The sequence below is a fragment of the Acipenser ruthenus genome, chromosome 37, assembly GCF_902713425.1.
Source record: "Acipenser ruthenus chromosome 37, fAciRut3.2 maternal haplotype, whole genome shotgun sequence".
In the NCBI taxonomy this organism is placed as follows: domain Eukaryota; kingdom Metazoa; phylum Chordata; class Actinopteri; order Acipenseriformes; family Acipenseridae; genus Acipenser; species Acipenser ruthenus.
Window position 1 is genome coordinate 5,903,192 of NC_081225.1, and position 20,187 is coordinate 5,923,378.

The 20,187-nt window shown below is 37.6% G+C and overlaps 1 protein-coding gene across 1 annotated transcript; it reads left to right on the plus strand.

Moving 5' to 3' along the window:
- Positions 1-714: 714 nt before the first annotated feature.
- Positions 715-18,086, plus strand: LOC117962992 (myeloperoxidase-like). The gene is made up of 14 exons (XM_059008439.1): positions 715-778; positions 930-1,023; positions 1,836-2,011; positions 5,592-5,724; positions 6,232-6,361; positions 6,468-6,674; positions 7,148-7,505; positions 8,631-8,791; positions 9,616-9,874; positions 10,225-10,395; positions 10,704-10,941; positions 12,434-12,639; positions 12,968-13,014; positions 14,603-18,086. The coding sequence occupies exons 1-14, from the start codon at positions 715-717 to the stop codon at positions 15,083-15,085; spliced, it is 2,727 nt and encodes a 908-aa protein (XP_058864422.1). The 3' UTR covers positions 15,086-18,086.
- Positions 18,087-20,187: the final 2,101 nt, after the last annotated feature.

Here is a 20,187-nt window from a genome sequence, read left to right on the forward strand (position 1 = left end):
CTATCAAAATCTGACAGATCTTTTGTTTAGACCTTTACGACTGCAACTGATTTGCACAAGGGGAAACACAACTTTTAAAAATAAATCTAATTGTGATGAAGCTGTGTATCTTATCAATCTAATATTGATAAGATTTTGCATAGACCATTTTCACAATATGTTTTTCCACATGCCATGAATGTAGGTCATGAGACTTTTCCAAGGTTCTGTTAAAGGCAACAGTATATCTAATCAAATTTTCTCTGATTTTTCTTATACGTTGTTGGAAATGTAATCCTTCATGTTAAGTGGATTTATCAATTTGCAGAATTGCTAGATCTCAGTTCTAATATCTACTCATAGAAACATGCCTCAAACAAACATGAACACACTGAAGTCTCACATAAAATGTTACTAATTCGAGGACTGACGGGTATTTGGGGAGAGAAGTGCTATAAGGGATGAACAACCCCAGGGACTACTCCAAACTTAGCAAAGAAACGAATAATGAAAGGACACAGTGGGCAGTGAGTAGGGACGTATTTAGGAGAAAGGGTAGGAGGCACGTTTTCACACAGATGGTTTCTGGAATGGGTTACCACGTTGCTGCTGCTTCTTCAGGGTTTCCTTCTCAAGACTGGGTTATGAGCTTCGACGGACAGGATGCATTGAAACCTTTTGATATTCATTTTACATTATGTTTGGTTCATTTTATTGTATTGATTTTTTTTAGAAATGAAGACCCTGGCGTTAGTGCTTGCTGCTGTGCTGTTCGTAACGCTGGAGAATGTTGTTGGGGGTAAGCAGTACAATTTAAACAGAAGTTTTTTTGTTTTTTTTACAATTTTTCTTTATTTTTTATAATGTGCCTTAAAACACGATAAAGTTTCGTCAGCTCAACTGCAGTCCCAATTCTTTCTTGCTAAGTGAATCGATTGTTTGTGGTACAGTTTCAGATGAAACCTTGGGACGGCCATTTATCAGCAGTGCTTTAGCAGAAGCAAAGAGTAGGGTGGACCAAGCATACAAGTACACCAGAGATCTGTAAGTACCTCATTAACACAAGGTAACAAAACATATTTTGGGAACTACACACACATAATTAAGAAACACAAAATGAGCATCTGCAACAGTAGTGGTGAGGGTATGAAATGGGCTACCTAGGCATGCCGTCCTTTAAGACCCAACTTGACAAAATTAATATCAATCAGCTACTAGGAACCAAAGAAGCTTAGATTACTTTATGTTGCTGAAAATGCCAGTATTGCACTGTATTATCAAAACCTTATGAGACGCAAACATCTTACAGGTTTTAAAATGTGTGTAGTTAGTAAATAAAATGGTACAAACAATTGGACTGGATTTGTTTTTTCACAGCCTGTACCAAAATAGAGTAGAAGGAAATGTTTTGTCTATTTGTTTTATTGCTCGTGTAATTTACTGTTTACATTTTCTGGTTTAGTGTATCCTACCCAAAATATCCAGCACCTGTTCTTTCACTAGCTCCATAATACTAGAGCTGTGTGTCGGCTCTGGAGTTCTAAAATACAAATCTTACAGTTTGTGTATTTTGTATCAATTTATTATTTTCTAGAAAGAAAAAATATATATATATATATATACATAAACCAAAAATGCCAACATAACCATCCAATACAATAACACTTTACATTAGTCCTGTATGTTCTTCCATTGACTAACAGTGAGTCTGATGCAATAACACTTTACATTATTAGTCCTGTATGTTCTTCCATTGACTAACAGTGAGTCTGATGCAATAACACTTTACATTATTAGTCCTGTATGTTCTTCTATTGACTAACACTGAGGTTTGTGTTTTCTTCTCTTTTCATCAGTTCTAAAACTAAGTATAAAAGGAGATCCCTCAGCCCATCAGATCTGCTGTCCTTCTTTAAGCAGCCTGCAGCAGATACCAGGTCTGCAGTCCGAGCTGCAGAATACATGGAGATCACCCTGAGCCTCATCACACAGAGAGTGCACAGGATACACAGACGCTCTCTGAATGCAACAGGTACCTTCACACATTCATACACGCGCTTTGTACAGTGTGCTTTCTGTAACATGTGTGAAAGGAATGCTTGTGAAATGGGAGGACCCATAGCACTAACGATGGACTTTTAACCCAGGCCTGCAGAGGCAACAGGAATGACTCTCCGTTCTGCACCACCTAGCCACCAGGGGGGTACTGCCCTCTTAAAGGGCACATAAGGACCTTTTCATTTTATTGTGTTACTTGTTCCCATGTGTTGCTACAACTGTTTAAGTAAGGTGTGTATATTGTAGTTTTTTTTGTTGTTGTTGTTTTGTTTTTTTTAACATTTTGACCACTTTTTTAAACTTTTAAATTGCATTCCACTGCCTCCAAGATGGCTTCACATGGACCTGCATGGACAACTCAAACTACATTTCCCATCATCCTCCTGCTCACATATGTAACTGAGATGGATTTACCAGTGAGCAGGAGGATGATGGGAAATGTCATTCTGAGAAATACATGAGAGGCCATCTTGGAGCTATAATAGAAACAGCCACAGAGCACTGCAATTTAAAAGTGAAAAAAAGTGGTCAAGATGTAAAAAAAATATTAATTAAAACAATACACACACCTTACTTAAACAGCTGTAGCAACACATGGGAACATGTAACACAATACAATAAAAAGGTCCTTATGTACCCTTCAACCTATGCATGAAATATTGAAAATAGCTGAAATCTCTTTTTTTCCCAATTACACACTATCTCCTAGCCTCCTATGAGGCTGTCATGCATTTGCAATTACACACTATCTCCTAGCCTCCTATGAGGCTGTCATGCATTTGCAATTACACACTATCTCCTAGCCTCCTATGAGGCTGTCATGCATTTGCAATTACACACTATCTCCTAGCCTCCTATGAGGCTGTCATGCATTTGCAATTACACACTATCTCCTAGCCTCCTATGAGGCTGTCATGCATTTGCAATTACACACTATCTCCTAGCCTCCTATGAGGCTGTCATGCATTTGCAATTACACACTATCTCCTAGCCTCCTATGAGGCTGTCATGCATTTGCATCTTCCACATGTCCCCATATAAAGAGTAGAAGAGTGTTTTTTTTTATCTGTCCCCATATGAGGTTGACCTTGCATGAAAGGGTTAACACAGTATCTCTAAAGTGACTTAAATGCAGTTAAATGACGGGATTGTGTAAATGTTTACATTCATTTTAAAGTGTTACAGAACACACTGCAGTGTTCACAAGCAAGATATTACCATATCACAGCATTTTTATTCAACATATATCCGATAGTTTTATAATTTTTTTTTTTATATATAAATTTAGTCATCGCCAATGGTTTTTACCCCGGTTTTCTACACAATTTGGAATGCCCAATTATTATTTTTATCCCGGTTCGCCGCTGCAACACCCCGGTGACTCGGGAAACAGAGGCTGAAACACGTGCCCTCCGAAATGTGTTCCTGTCAATCCGTCATTTTTCACACCACCAGACCTATAGTGCTGGAAGACAACACAGATCTGAATGGCTCCACTGCAGACCCGCAAGCGCCCTATCAGCCACAGGGGTCACTGGTGCGTGGCGAACCGTGGATTGCCCTGCCGACGTAAGCCCTCCCTACCCAGGCGGCGCTCTGCCAATTGTGTGCCACCCCCTAAGAATCGATAGGGATCAATATTAGGTCCTCTGCTATTCCTAATCTACATTAATGATTTAGATTCTGGTATAGTAAGCAAACTTGTTAAATTTGCAGACGACACAAAAATAGGAGGAGTGGCAAACACTGTTGCAGCAGCAAAGGTCATTCAAGAAACAAGGACCAATGGTCACAAATGGAGATTAGATAAAGGGGCATTCAGAACAGAAAATAGGAGGCACTTTTTTACACAGAGAATTGTGAGGGTCTGAAACAAACTCCCCAGTAATGTTGTTGAAGCTGACACCCTGGGATCCTTCAAGAAGCTGCTTGATGAGGTTCTGGGATCAATAAGCTACTAACAACCAAACGAGCAAGATGGGCTGAATTGCCTCCTCTCGTTTGTAAACTTTCTTATGTTCTTATGTTCTTATGATAGTTTTGAGATGTGCTTTATTCACACACACACAAAAAAACTAGCGCATTACTTGTTTTTCAACTTTTACTCAGGAAAGTTCACCAGAAGGAACACTTTTCTGTAACAATTTAAGGTTACTGAAGCAGACCAGTTTATCGTCCTCTGAAAAGGGTTCTTTGTAAATGTTTTGTTGTCAGTTGACACGGTTACCATTGAGCTCCAGCTAAAGCTAATGCTTTTCAACCAAACAAACAATAGCAAGAGTGTGCAAAGTCATTGAAAAGTAGTTATTAGTTATTTTACAAGCATGCAGGTTATTAAGGTTTGTCTGTATGAACTACTGTACAACATTACACAATAGTACACCAGAGCATAACAAGGAAAAGAAAAAAAAAAAATACAGCCACAAAAAAAAAAACTTCCTTGAAAATGGTTATTTTTTTCTAATGCTAAAGATTATTTTTGGTTTACCTAAAACAAGGAAAGGGAGACTGTATTTGAAAACATTGCGGCACAAGAAATAAAAAAAAAGCTTAGTAACTCAAAACATAGCTTACCATTACTAAGATAAATAGCCCTGTCCTCTTACAGGACAATATACTGTCTTTAAAAATCAGTAGTGTAGCTTTTATCTCACAACAAAGAAAGAGAAAATACAGATTTTTTAGCAGCAAGAAACTTAAATATCTTACATTTGTTAACATAGAAGCACTGTCCTCATAGGAGGGACATGATGTACTATTGCTTTTAACAAAATGCTTTGAAAGCATGCAGTAGCAGTCATTCTTTTGTCTAGACAAAGACAGAGTAATAGTAATGCTGTAAGACAGAGGAATAGTAATGTTATATGACAGAGTAATAGAATGCTATAAGACAGAGGAATAGAATGCTATAAGACAGAGGAATAGAATGCTATAAGACAGAGTAATAGTAATGCTGTAAGACAGAGTAATAGTAATGCTATAAGACAGAGTAATAGAATGCTATAACCCACAGTCCCTGAAAAAACACAAAACCACCTTTAAAAAAAATCTATGCTATTTTTTTTTTTTTTGATAAATGAAAACAAACTTAGTTTCACGGACATGTGCACACAGAGATAACAAATAACTTTGAACAAAGGTTAAAATTAACCTAATGTGAACTAAAACATCTTTTGAAATAATGTGTGCTTTTGGAAAGTATATCCTTAGGAAGTCCTTTCTTCAAAGTGGATGTATGTAGGAATTCACTGACAGCAGCACTCCTCTGAAAGAGTAATGGAGGATGTGTCGCTCAAACACTCCTGTGCTGATGGTCTCTCCTGCCCACGCCTCATCCCTCCATCTATCTCTAGACGAGCTTGACAGTCTTCACTGCCCTATCTGTATTCCCAGAATAATGAGTAATAGCAAAATTACTTGTGTATTACTCATATTCGGTTGTACTCATTGCTTGGCATGGCCCTGATGTTTACAGTATTAATATTTCTTATAAAACAGTTTCCTAAATAAGTCAAATCTAGGGCATGACAACAATCTGTTTTTTTGCCTTTAAGATATTTTAACTCCAGAAGACTTGTCAGTGATTGCTCGGCTCACAGGCTGTGAAGCCCGGATCACAGTGCCTTCCTGTAACACTAATGCCCTTGTAGACAAATACAGGACCATCACCAGTGTGTGCAACAACAAGTAAGTCGAATACTTTTAATGATCCCGATATCGAGAGATCACAGTGGTGGAAATAGTTGTTTGTACATCAGGGACAAAGTTACTGAAAGACTAATAAAAAAAGATATTAACAATTCAAACTATCCATTACTAAGTAATTCCTTTTAGATACATGTTGTATACTCATTTATTTGGTGTATGTAAATAAAAGCATGCATATTACATTTATATGTTTTGTATGATCACTTAAAAGATCTGGGTGGCTGAAGAGGTCAGAATAAGATGGTCAAAATGGTATTTTGATACTGTATCATAGTGTACCAGTCCTTTATATAGCATTCTGCAGGTACAAACATCCTAAGGAACTTTACATAATTCAACAAAATGAATGAGCTCTAAAATGCTCTCTTAAGAAATATATTATAAACCTAGTCATTTGACTTAGTCTTCTGAATTGAACTCTGAAGTGAATTACAAAATGAGGGAACTTGTTAGTGAAATGTGCCCCCTTGTTTTTGGAAATGGTAGGAGAAACCCTCGGCTAGGAGCATCAAACACCCCGCTCAGCCGCTGGCTGCCTTCGCAGTATGAAGATGGAATTCATCTCCCCAAAGGCTGGGATCCCAACAGACTGTATTCAGGATTCCACCTCCCTCTGGTAACGCTATATATATATATATATATATTATATAACAAAAAATACAACAATTCAAACCATTTCTTCTGTGATGAACATAAATACCAATAATTGTTGTTCATTTTAGGCCAGGGCGGTGTCCAACCATATTCTTCACACCCCAAATGACAACCTGACCCAAGATAATGATTTTGCCTACATGCTGGTGCTGTTCGGCCAATGGACAGATCATGATCTTGGCATCACTCCTACGTCTCCGAGTGTGCGATCGTTCAATAAAGGCATTCACTGTGACGAAAGCTGTGACCAAGCATCTCCATGCTTCCCGATTAAGGTAGAAGCTTTTTCTGTGACGGACCCACTCTCAACACTAAATCCTACACTCATGGCTGCCTCTGCAGAGATGATGCTCTCTCAAGTGGCATAATTATGCGTCTCACAATCAGATTGCCCACTGAGAAGTCACAGGAGCTTCCACTTTCATTTAAGTATAAACAGTCTATGTCAACTCTACCATCCAATGTAAATGTACTTTACTTAATTATGTTAAAAGAGCACTTACCAAGTTTAAAAAAGAAAAAAAATTCTGTCTGTCTAGTTATTAAAGCTATGTGATTGATCTACAAAACGAAAGTTTACATCACTCAAGTATTCAATACACATACCAGTGTTCATAAATACAGGCCCATGTGGTGTACAGGTGATGTGTAAATGCTTCTTCCGGGGCAATTTTTACAGATGAATGAACGATCTGCATCTGCACCAGCAATGCTGCAAAATGAAATACTTTCCCTGTTTTATCACCAGATTCCTCCCAACGACACCAGAATTCACGACACTGACAGCTGCATCCCTTTCTTTCGGTCGGCTCCAGCCTGTGGCACTGGAACCACAGGGTACATGTTTGGAAATGCCAACACCCGTGAGCAGATAAACGCCCTCACCTCGTTTGTTGACGCCAGCATGGTTTATGGTTCAGAGGAGCCTTTATCAAGAAAACTGAGGAACCTAAAAAGCGATCTTGGTCTGATGGCTGTCAATGATGAATTCAGAGACGATGGACTGGAGTTCCTACCGTTCAACAAAATGGAGATGAACATGTGCGCTACGAGGAGGAGTGCTACGAGTGACCAGTCTCTGAGCGAAGTTGAATGTTTCCATGCAGGTATTATTCACATACTTATTAAACGGCTTCTTTTTAAAATGATACCGTATTACAAGAGCAATGCTCACTGAAATTGCCCCTGCAGTCATCTCCTAGACTCCCAGAAACCAGACGAAGAAAAACCTTATTTTTTACCAGTAGGAAACAAGCGTTGACAATTCAATTCTAAAAAGGTTTTGATATCAATCTGATTTAATTATGAAACCAATACTCTGTATCAGTATGAACCATACTTTCATTTTTTTTGTAGTTCTAAAATACCAAACAAATAATTCATTGGGGGGAAAAATAAAGGTAATAATAATAATAATAATAATAATAATAATAATAATAATAATAATAATAATAATAATAATAATAAACTTTATTTTATATAGCGCCTTTAAAAGCAGCATCTCAAAGCGCTTTACAAACAAACAGAACAGAAAATAAAAAGTCATAAAAATGCCTTTCTATAAAAGTAGGTCTTTAAGCTAGATTTAAAAGCATTAAGAGTGGCAGAGTCCCTGATCTCTTTTGAAATGGTGTTCCAAAGTTTTGAGGCATAACAGCAAAAAGCCCTGTCGCTCATAGAATGTAGGTGAACAGAGGGAACACATAACAATCAAAGACCAGTTGAGCGAAGGTTGCATGAAGGGGTGTAGACTCATAAGAGATAAGATAAATACTGTGGGGCCAAACCATGTATCTTTAATTAATGCTGTTTTGTGCACATTTGCACAAAATGTGTTTTTCAAATGACTATATGAGATTTAAAAAAAAATCTTAATCAGTATTGATATTGTGGTATCGACTGGTATTTTACTGATACCAGAACTGAGTCGCCCAACACAAGTAGCAAATGGTAGTACAGCATGAGAAGAGATTAAACATATAAACAATATATTCTTTTGAAAATCTTCATTCACATGAATTGTTTCTATATTTTTCAATATTAATATTAATTTGGTGGACACATATGTTGTTGGTTTGTAGCAATAGACAGAACATGTGTTGGCTGTGTAGGGATTCTTGTGAGTAACTGCAGACAGCTCCATGTTCTTTGGCTCTCCTAGCAGTGGCACGACAATGGCACTGTACTGCACCTGATCTGGAAGGTTGAATGAACACACTCCTTTCTTGCAGGTGATGCACGAGTCAATGAAAACATTGGGCTGACAGCAATCCATACTTTGTTTGTCAGAGAGCATAACCGCCTGGCAAGAGAACTGAAAAAACTGAACCCACACTGGAATGGAGAAATCCTCTTCCAGGAGGCCCGGAAAATCATGGGGGCGTATCACCAGGTACTGCAGACAACTGGGCCCTGTGGTTGTGATTTAAGGGGCTAATTTAATCAGACTCCATGTTTACATTTAACTCTCTGATAGGTTTAAATATGTTATCTTCATGCTGTACAATACAATACAATACAATACAATACAATACAGTTTGCTTTTATATAGCGTTCTTCATGCAGAGCATTCCAGGGCGCTTTACAATAGAAATGTGCTTGTCCAATTTCCATCCTCGAGGGCCATTCTACTCCAGGTTTAATAAGTAAAATGAAATAATTAACTAATTTAGAGCCTGGATTGAGGTTTATTTTGTTAAGTTAATTTTGAACATAGCTGGCCTGGAATGACCAACGTTTTACAGTGTTTACAATGTGGGCCAATGACCATTTACTGTGTATCCTTCTAAAATTATATTAAAAAAATCATGTTAAAAAAAAAAAGTGGACAGATTGTAATGTATGATCCGAGTACTTGGCATGTAACGGTAACGGAGTTAAAGAAAATCACTGGTATGAATTATTTCCAAACCAAGCACTGATTTATTATATTTTAAACATTGAGTTGCTTTAAATTCAAATCCAAAGAGGCTCATATTTTTTAAACACATGTATTGGTAACTAAACAAAATATGTCATATTCCAAAAACTCTGAGGTGTGGTTTTCCAGTCCAGTTTCCCACTGACGAATACAGGCAGGTACTCGTTTAAAACAAAGAAAAAAATGCATCTGTTTTTAATTGGAGATCTGGCTGATTGGTACCATGCATTGTTTGCTCTGTTTCAGAAATGCACCCATGATTTGATATTAAAAGCAGTTTTTCACGCTTTGTCTAGATTTTGATCTACAGAGAGTACCTGCCTCGGATCGTCGGAAGAGAGGCTGTTGACACGTATCTCAAGACATACAGTGGTTACGATGAGTCTGTGGACCCTGGAGTTGCCAATGTATTTTCTACAGCTGCTTTCCGGTTTGCACATCTTACCATCCAGCCGTTCATGTTCCGCCTGAACGAGACCTATCAGGAGCATCCTGAGTATCCCAGCGTACTCCTTCATAAAGCCTTCTTCACCCCTTGGAGGCTTGTCTTTGAAGGTAAGACTAGAAACACGTTTTCTGGTTCTGTCAATGGAACCGCTTTGCTGCTACTGAATTTAAACAATAGTTTCTGATGTGATGACAGTGTTTTTTGTGGATTATTGGGGTGTAAAACCACATTAATCGGGGTCTTCACTACAAATATATAGTCCATAAGTGCAATGTAATAACATTTTAGTTTTAAAGTATTGAAAGTGGTTGTAGCTAAAAAAAAAAAAGATGTAATAAATGTTTTGTTCCTTGCACTTTCATTCACTGTACAGGTCTGGAATGTGCAGTTTGTTCTGCTCCACTGCTGCCCTTCTAACAGGTCAGTTTGCTGACATATTGTTTTTTCTTTCTTTCAGGTGGAGTTGATCCGATCCTTCGGGGTTTGATTGGAAAGCCTGCCAAGTTGAATACGCAAGATAAGATGATGCACGAGGAGCTGCGTGAACGGCTGTTCAAGCTAACCAGCCACCTTGCACTGGACCTGGGCTCTCTGAATATTCAGCGCAGCCGAGACCATGGGCTACCAGGTAAAGACATTATAATGAACCAGTACGGCAGGTGCAATTAGGAGAACCTATAATACCCTTAGCTGTTTCTTAATCGCTTGTAACAATACCAAAGTAACATTATTAGAATTGATCGTAATGTGATTATTGATATTGTCATACATTAATACTTATCTACTAGTTACTGTTTGTGAATATCAACCTGTACACTTGTTTTGAATGATAGTACACCTACAATGTAATTAAATTTGACAAGGTAAAAAGAATGATCTGGCCACATCAGCTTTCCATGGCATGATATAAACCCTTTTTTCTCGTGTTTTGTCTAGGGTACAATGACTGGAGGCGTTTCTGTGGTCTTTTTGAGCCCAAGACTGTTAATGAGCTGGCTGAAGTCCTCAGTAACAGAAACCTGGCTGTGAAGCTGCTCGGACTGTATGGGTCTCCTGACAACATTGACATCTGGATGGGCGGGATCTCCGAACCCTTTGCCAGCAACGCTAGAGTAGGGCCACTATTCGCCTGTCTGATAGCAACACAGTTTCAAAAGATAAGAAATGGAGACAGGTAAGAGGATGTTTTTGTAAGGGGCTGTATTATTTGTACAATATATCCATCTGCAATCACAAATACAATTATTTAAATGTGTACTTGCTGGTCATTACTGTGTTGTTTCAGTGATCAAACCAGCATGTTTTATCTAATTAATTAATTCTTTTTTTCGGTGCTGAGATCTGTATTAGATAGGCAAAGGTTTTATATACACAAACATGTAAGGAACAAATGCCAAATGGATGGTACTGAATTAGAACAGGCCCACAACAAAAAGTGTTAGCATTCAGGCAATGTGGGGAAGCATTTGAAAAGGCTCACAGAATGCCTGGCAATGTACAGATGTAGATGGTTGTGTAACTCCCTGGTGAGACCACACATACAGAATACTGTGCTCAGTTTAGGTATCCATAATACTAGAAATGAGATTATGGCAAGATTTCAGAAAAGGCGCTCCACGTGTGCCCTATAGCCTGGTGGTCACCGGTTCAAGTCTAGGCTATTCCACTGCCGACCGTGGACGAGAGCTCCCAAGGGGCGGGGCACAATTGGCCGAGCGTCGCCCGGGTGGGGAGGGCTTAGGTCGGACAGGGTGTCCTCGGCTCACTGCGCACCAGCGACCCCTGTAGACTGGTCAGGCACCTGCGAGCTTGCCTGTGAGCTGTGTTGTCCTCTGATGATGTAGCTCTGGGAGGACAGCGTGTGTTCGTCTTCACCGCTCCCGAGTCAGCGCGGGGATGGTAGCGGTGAGCTGAGCCTAAAATAATTGGCTATTTCAAATTGGGAGAAAAACAGGGTAAAAATCAATTGGCAACAACTAAATTAAAAACAAAACAAAAAAGAAAATAGCCTTAGACAAATCCCCTGGGTTCAGGGTACTGAATACATTCAGCCTGGAAGTGTTACAGGATGCTTGGGAGAGCTTTAAGCCCCCACAAAAGGGATGAATAAAGTCAACTCCAATCAGTAACACAAACATAGACCAGAATCAGGACCTGAGGACACATTGGGAGATTGAGTGAGGATTCAGGAATAGGAGTACTGCACACAAAGTGGGGAATGGGATTATTATTATTATTATTATTATTATTATTATTATTATTATTATTATTATTATTGTTTATTTCTTAGCAGATGCCCTTATCCAGGGTGACTTACAATTGTTACAAAATATCACAGTACAAAGTATCGCATTATAAAATATCACATGTTTGTTTTATTGCTGTGGTAATGGGATCATTTCTTATTTTCTTATTTTATCAGTCTGGAATGAACAAGAAGTGGCTTTTCACATGACAGTTAACTATAGTAGGTGTGTACCTGTAAGGTGCTGTAAGTATCTACATACAGATAATAACAAAGGGGATTCCAAGAATTAAACAAATCTCTGGGATCTTGTCTACAGCAGCTATGTTGATTCGACCGCAGTCCCTGTATGACTGTAGTGTCCAGTCTTTAATATACTATACATGGAAATATGTAAATAACTGTGTGATTTCTTTTCAAGATTCTGGTGGGAAAAGAGTGGCACCTTCACTGAAAGCCAGCGAAACTCCCTAAGAACAGTGAGCCTCTCTCGGATTATCTGTGACAACACCAAGATTCAAGAAGTTCCTGAAAATGTATTCCAATACAGACCGTACAGTCAAAGCTATTCCAGATGCTCACAGATTCCCAGTTTTGACCTAAGCCCCTGGCAGGAAAATACATCAGGTAAGTTTAGAGTTTTCAACTGGTAAAAAAAAAAATTAAAACATTTCAGAACAATATATATGTTACTGCAGTGTTGGAAGCAGTGTCTTAATACATCAGTGTCCCATAAATATGAGGAATATTTTACTAAAATATATTCTCTGAGCTCTGAGTGTCAGTCTACCACATGGACATAGTTTAGTCTTTCTGCAAAGATAGCTGTTCACATTTCCACCCCCTGCCACCCTGTTAGTCTATATATTAGTCTGCTTGCTCTTACTACTTACCAGTAATATATGAACCAATATCTTACCAACTGTGTGTAATATTATTTTATTTAAAATTTCAGCCACAAGGAATAACCCTGTTGTTTTCAATGAGTCCCAGGGACAACAGGTCAGGTTACAGTCTCAAACAAATCATCAATCAGTCAAACAAATCAAAATAATCAATAACATTAGAGATACAACAATGAATCCTTGCATTGATTATTGATCATCCATCCTTAAGTTTCCTGAGCTTCAATTACATATTGGTGAATCAATGCATCAAATTAGAGTGCAGTTTAAAGTCTCCCATTGCCAGTTTGCATTAAAACTTGATTATGTAATTATATTAAAACATTGATTATGTAATTATATGCTTATATTAATGCTTGTACGGTAGGCAGAGGTCTTCAAACTAACAAACAAAAACCCAAGCAAAACATATACAGCACTTGTATATACTTGCACTTCATTTTATATTGCGGTTCAAAAATAAAATATCTTTTAGACATGCTTTTGCTACCATGGTATACGATCAGCAATATTAAAAGCAGCCTAACCTCTACCCCTAAACCTATCCCTACCCATAAACCTGACCTCTACCCCTAAACCTAACCTCTACCCCTAAACCTATCCCTACCCATAAACCTGACCTCTACCCCTAAACTTAATCCCTACCCCTAACCCTAACCCCTACCCCTAAACCTAACCTCTACCCCTAAACCTAACCCCTAACCCTAACTCTGTCAAAATGAACTGTTACTATTATTTTAACAGTTTTTTTGCACCAACTAGCAGCCTTTAGTGGCAACTACATCCAACGTTCTCCGCCTGAACTGAAAGGTAATTCACAGTACTGTAATATGCAGTCATATTTTGGCCTATATTTCATAAATAAATTAATAATTTCTGTATTTTCCTCACTTTATTTTTCTGAAAATGACCCATTAAAGTTTAACAACAACAAATTGGGCAGCAGTGTGGAGTAGTGGTTAGGGCTCTGGACTTTTGAATGGAGGGTCGTAGGTTCAATCCCAGCTGGTAGACACTGCTGCTGTATTAGATTGCTCCAGTAAAAATCCAGCTGTATAAATGGGTAATTGTATGTAAAAAAAATTATGTAATTGTATGTAAATAATGTGATATCTTGTAACAATTGTAAGTCACCCTGGATAAGGGCGTCTGCTAAGAAATAAATAATAATAATGTTCTGTGCGTGAGTTAAGTGTACCATAACCATTAAAGTCTAGAGATATGCTGCAGACACATGCATACTTTTTCAGTTCTTATTTGAATGTAAGTTGTGCCTTTCTGTTTAACTATTAAGCACAACAGTGTATTCAGTTATTGGATCTTCTGATTAAACACCCTAATGTTTATTCTTGATTTTGAATAATAAAATGCTGATGCATCGATTATTCTCAATTAAATGCGTATGTGACAATCGATTAAGAACTTAGGTTGAAAAAAATCACAGGTGTAAGCAAATTATTCCTAATTAAAAAAAATTAAATGAATTGATGAAATCTTATAATATGAATGATTACATATTGTATTCAGCTGTCACAGAGATCGCAGCTCTTGATCATTTGAATTATTGGTGAATTCCAACAGGAGTAAAGTCAAGGCCATCACTGCACTTCCAATAGGCTCACCATATCCAGTATGAGGAGCCATTGTATGCATGAAGATATACTAAGTATACAATGTGTTTTCAGGAACCACAGAGCACCCTGAGCAAACAGGAGGGTCAGCTTCCTCAGCTCCCCAAGGACCAAAAGGTGAGAAAGGAGACAGCGGACCTGCAGGACCTACAGAATCTTCTAGACCTCCAGGACCTTCTGGACCTCCAGAACCTTCTAGACCTCCAGGACCTTCTGGACCTCCAGAACCTTCTAGACCTCCAGGACCTTCTGGACCTCCAGGACCTTCTAGACCTCCAGGACCTTCTGGACCTCCAGGATCTTCTGGACCTCCAGGACCTCCAGAACCTGCTAGACCTCCAGGACCTTCTGGACCTCCAGGACCTCCAGGACCTCCTGGATCCAGTTCCGGTTCTGAGCAGTAACCAGCCTTTGCTTTTACTCTTGGCTGTAGCTATCCTGCAGTTGGAAAAGCCATTGCATTTAAAGAAATCATTTATAATGGGCAAAAAAGTTTTAATCCAGACACAGGAGCTGGTGTTTATCAGTTTGACTTGACAACTGCTACTTAATTTTCAGGACAGCTCCTGTTTAAAATCTAAGGGCTCTGTGTATCGTTGATTGTTCTTTTGTATCTTGACTTTTCATAGGTTTTTGTGACTTGGTAGACTAACCCGCAATGTATTAAAGCCATTATCACTACCGTAACTTCATCCCTGCTGCGGTAGTTTAATTACGACTGTTTGTTTCAAACTACTTCCGTATGCAAATGTACAAATCTCATTATAATGGTTCTGTGCTTACCCTTGATGTACTATCGTTCGGGTTTGTGCCGCATGCCTCTCACTGGCATAGATTCAACTAGCGGTTCGTATGTGAAACGTTTAAACGTTTACAGGCTTTTAGTTATTGTACTTTCAAATAAAGCACCTTAAAATATATTAAAAAAATTATTAATACCTAGTCTATATTAAATAACAATGGCAATAAATACATTTTGTTTTGGTTTCTTTTATATTTTAAGGTGCTTTATTTTAAATTTCACATTAATAATGAAGGGAATCACGGAAACAAATCATTGCAGAGGTCTTTAATTAAACACAAACTAAAATCTTTTCTTCTCAGTAATTAATTATGTAGTGCATAGACAACAAAAAATCTATGAAAACTATTTACTGCGTAGCCTACTGTATGCACTGCGATATTTTCTGCGATATTCTTAAATTTAAAGCACTGAAAGGGAAGCATGGTCAGGGTACAGACGAGTACAAACTTGGTAAACTGGAGAATTACCGAGCAAATTTCCCATGGTAAACGATATAGAAACAAGCTTAGTTCTATATGCTTTCGGTTTTTGGGGACCCATTCTTTTAGATCTACGTGTTGGTTTGTTTTCGCTGTGCCAGGGTCTGCGCTACGTTCACCTCACATTCAGTTTATCCTGTTTGTTTTTTTTATTTTCTGCTGCTTTCTTTTTTGTAATCCTCCTAGGTCATGCCATTTTTTTTAAGGTCAGGTGTCTGTCGCTTACAGTGTCCCAGTAAATGTATTTTGTTAGTTATTTCTTTCCATGTTTCTTTTCTTAATGTTTTTTGGCCCTGCGAAGTGTTAAATAATAGTTCTTGATTTGCATTTCACTAACTAACAGGTAAATGTCGTCTTTGTAGAAATTTGTTTTCCTTTTCTTTTTGCCCTGTGCCATGGTTGCAGTCTTCAGAAGCCATAGCTCGATCCTAGTACATTTGCCTACTACTTTCTGTTTACTATACCACTCATTTGTCTTTGCCAGATGGAAGTTATAAATCTTGATTTTGGTGTTGCAAATTTATTTATAATGAGATGCAAATTCTATATAATAAGCAGTAATTGATGCTGTTCGAAAACTTGTGGTGACAATAGTTCTTCACGAAAAAGAGCTGTTAATACATCGCAGGCAAAAATTCTACGAAGGACAGAGGCTACAAATTCACAGTATTTACTAACACGTAAGTAATATTAGTACATAGATCCCTAAGCCATTTTTTAATTAGGTGAAATACAAAGAAAGAAATACAAAATTTTGCTTGTCAATTCAGCAGTAAAACCCGATGCTTCTAACCCAGTCCCTTATTTGCAGCCACACAATAGAAACTTTTGGTGTCTATCCCAAGTAAAGACACATTTTATCACTGGCTCTCTTTTTACAGTTTTTTTTAAACATATTAAATTGGCTTTACATATTTTATATCAAAGACAGTTTACTATAGTATTTATTTTACATAATGCAATATTAGAAATTATACCTGCAACCTGATTCAGCCTAACATCATTATATATTGCAGGAGAATGTGCTATTCTTGCACTATTAAATTAAATTTGCATGATTAGATTACAATATTGAATTGTGAACATTAATAATACTTTTACAAAAGGAGAAATATGGATGGATGGAAAACACATTGATATTGGGATTTATACTGTAAAATCACATACTTAGGATTACATTAGTTATTGTATATTGCACTGACATTTAAATTGCATTATTTGATGGTTGTCTGGGTTTGGAGTTGACAGCTGTATTAATATTGGCAATCTGGTTTACTTGATGCTTCGGCTGTATGCATTTGCATCACAAAAATGTCTTAGTACTTCTTGGTCTTGTAGGGTTCCTGAACATGAAACAGAAATAGGTGGCATTTTACAAAATAAAACTGAAGTGGAGATGAATCTGATGTGAATAACTATAGACCTATTTCCAATGTGCCTGTTCTGGCTACAGTGCTTGAGTCACTACTCAATGTACAGTTAAAGTGCTACTTGAATTCTATTAGCATTCTTAGTGAAATGCAGTCTGGTTTGGGTCTAATCGTGGTACAGTGACAGCAATCCTCAAAGGTATGGGCGATATTACCTTTTCCCTGGATAAGAATGAAGTGTGTGCATCTGTGATCACTGAGCTTTCTACAGCTTTTGACACAGTGGATCATGGGCTTCTGACTCAAAGGCTTGTGGATATAGATGAGAAGGCGGTTGCATGGTTAATTATTTTAGAAATCAAACCCAAAGTATAAAAGCAGATGGATTAATTTCAGAGAGAATTGAATTAGAAAAGGAGTTCCTCAGGGATCTGTACTCAGACCAGTCTTGTTTACACTTTAGATTAACAACCTGGGCATTAGTATTGATCAATACAATGTTAATTACCTCTAGTAGCACTTAGAATCTTAGATCTCAGAATGTTCTACATTTCTCAGTTCTTAAAGTTCATACGGAATTTGGAATATAGGAATTCAGTTTTCTTACTCCGTAACAATTTTGCTTGCTTTCACTTTAAAAACACTGTAATTTGACAGGATGTGTGCATGGAAGCCTTAACTCCGGAAGATTCAAGGAAACTTTTTATATTTGAGGGCTGTCATGTATTCTCGTTTATGATGCTGCTGTCAGTAATCTTCTTAATGATGTGAGATTATAACACTTATTTGTTAAATTGTTTATTAATGCATGTTGAAAATTAAAATCGGCAAAAAATTAAATGAAGGAGCATTTTGAAGCATTTGTTTTTCATTAATAAAGTATATTACCACACTAAATAAAGTGATGTGTCATAATTTAACAGAAACAGTTTCTTAAATTGATTTTATTAATCAGAAATATAGAGCATGCATCTATAAATTCAAACACATTAAAAAATATGAAGGAAAAATTGGATTCACTGCATGAAATGAAAAATTCACAGCATGTGAGCCAAATGTACACTAAATCTGTGGGTTTACATTATTGTTTTTCCCTCGACATGTTTTACATACATTTCTTGGTTTATAAGTAACGGTTTGTTTTCAGATGTAGTTCTTTTACCAGTGTAGTGAATGTTAGTTTCGCTGCTGTATATGGGAGCACAACAGGCACATATATTTTCTAAAAAAAAGCTTTCAGTTGTGATTGTAATATCTAAATTAAACCAATATTGTATACAGTACATCTCAATTTGAATCTATCTATCTATCTATCTATCTATCTATCTATCTATCTATCTATAGTTTATTATATATAGTTTATTATCACATGATAATAACCCTGTAACGCCCATTTCTGGATCACACCTGATACAATGCTTAGCCACACCTCTATATTATAATTTGTTTAATAAAGCCTCACAATTTTTCATATGCAGCACATTCTGTGTTGCCAGACAGAGAAAAAATGTCTATTTTGCATGTTTAAAAAAGTCAACTTTTGGTACTGCCTGAACAAGGTGGAATTTCTGCAATGAGAGCAGTATAAAAATGATCACTAGGGATGCTTAGCAGTAATTTTGCAATATCATTATTTGACGAAGTCACTGTTTCTGGAGGGGAGGGGTAGGGGAGTAACGGTCCTTTTTAAACTAGTCTCATTAAATAAATTCCACCTAGTGCATTATATCAGATGCACTGTCCAATAATCGCCACAGGATGGCAGTCTACCCTCATAGGTGTAAAATTAAATATATAATGTATAAGAGAATCTTGGTTTACACATTGAAGCATGTTTAAAAGCCGTGAAGTATCACATTACAGATACAGGCGTGGAAGTTTAACAGAACAGAGCTTACCTTCCTTTTCTTTATTAGTCCCATTCCCATTGATTTATTTAGGCTTGTACAGTATATGCAGTTTTAACATGAAATTATTTTAAGCATCTCCCCATCAAACATGGCTGTACAATGTTTCTTACTCTGACATAATGTTTTGCTGACCCCAAGCAGAGCCACCGTGACCCCGTGTAAACTGACCCCTTAGCGATCAGATGGCCATGCACAAAACTCAAGTACCAGAGACCTGTGTGATACTCTGTATTGATATACTGTTGCCTGTGTGATACTCTGTATTGATATACTGTTGCCTGTGTGATACTCTGTGTTGATATACTGTTGCCTGTGTGATACTCTGTATTGATATACTGTTGCCTGTGTGATACCCTGTATTGATCTACTGTTGCCTGTGTGATACTCTGTATTGATATACTGTTGCCTGTGTGATACCCTGTATTGATCTACTGTTGCCTGTGTGATACTCTGTATTGATATACTGTTGCCTGTGTGATACTCTGTATTGATATACTGTTGCCTGTGTGATACTCTGTATTGATATACTGTTGCCTGTGTGATACTCTGTATTGATATACTGTTGCCTGTGTGATACTCTGTATTGATATACTGTTGCCTGTGTGATACTCTGTATTGATATACTGTTGCCTGTGTGATACTCTGTATTGATATACTGTTGCCTGTGTGATACTCTGTATTGATATACTGTTGCCTGTGTGATACTCTGTATTGATCTACTGTTGCCTGTGTGATCCTACGTTTTTATAAACTCATTTAGAATTTTAAATATAAGGATTTTTTAGAAGCACAGGCTGCTGCAGAAGGCCTTTATATGATTAAAGGGGTGTTTCGCCTCTCTGTCTGTCAATAATCTCTAGGGTGCCTGATTTTTGTGCACGTCCATCTGATTGCTAAGGGGTCAATTAACACGTGATCACCGTGGCTCTGCTTAGGGTCAGCAAAACTAAAATCTCCAGTCTAGAGATAGAGATGTAACCTGGGGGAAGGAGGAGGGCCTATCCGCTGCAGTATACTCACTGAATCACACAGCTGTGCAGAGAGCTGTTAGAGTTTCCTACACAGTCTCTCATTC

Bases quoted from the DNA above. Each gene is read 5' to 3' on its own strand.
- LOC117962992 (XM_059008439.1), top strand. From the start codon at position 715: ATGAAGACCCTGGCGTTAGTGCTTGCTGCTGTGCTGTTCGTAACGCTG. The intron at 5,725-6,231 runs GTAAGTCGAATA...TGGAAATGGTAG, and splicing joins ACCAGTGTGTGCAACAACAA to GAGAAACCCTCGGCTAGGAG. The intron at 8,792-9,615 runs GTACTGCAGACA...CGCTTTGTCTAG, and splicing joins TCATGGGGGCGTATCACCAG to ATTTTGATCTACAGAGAGTA.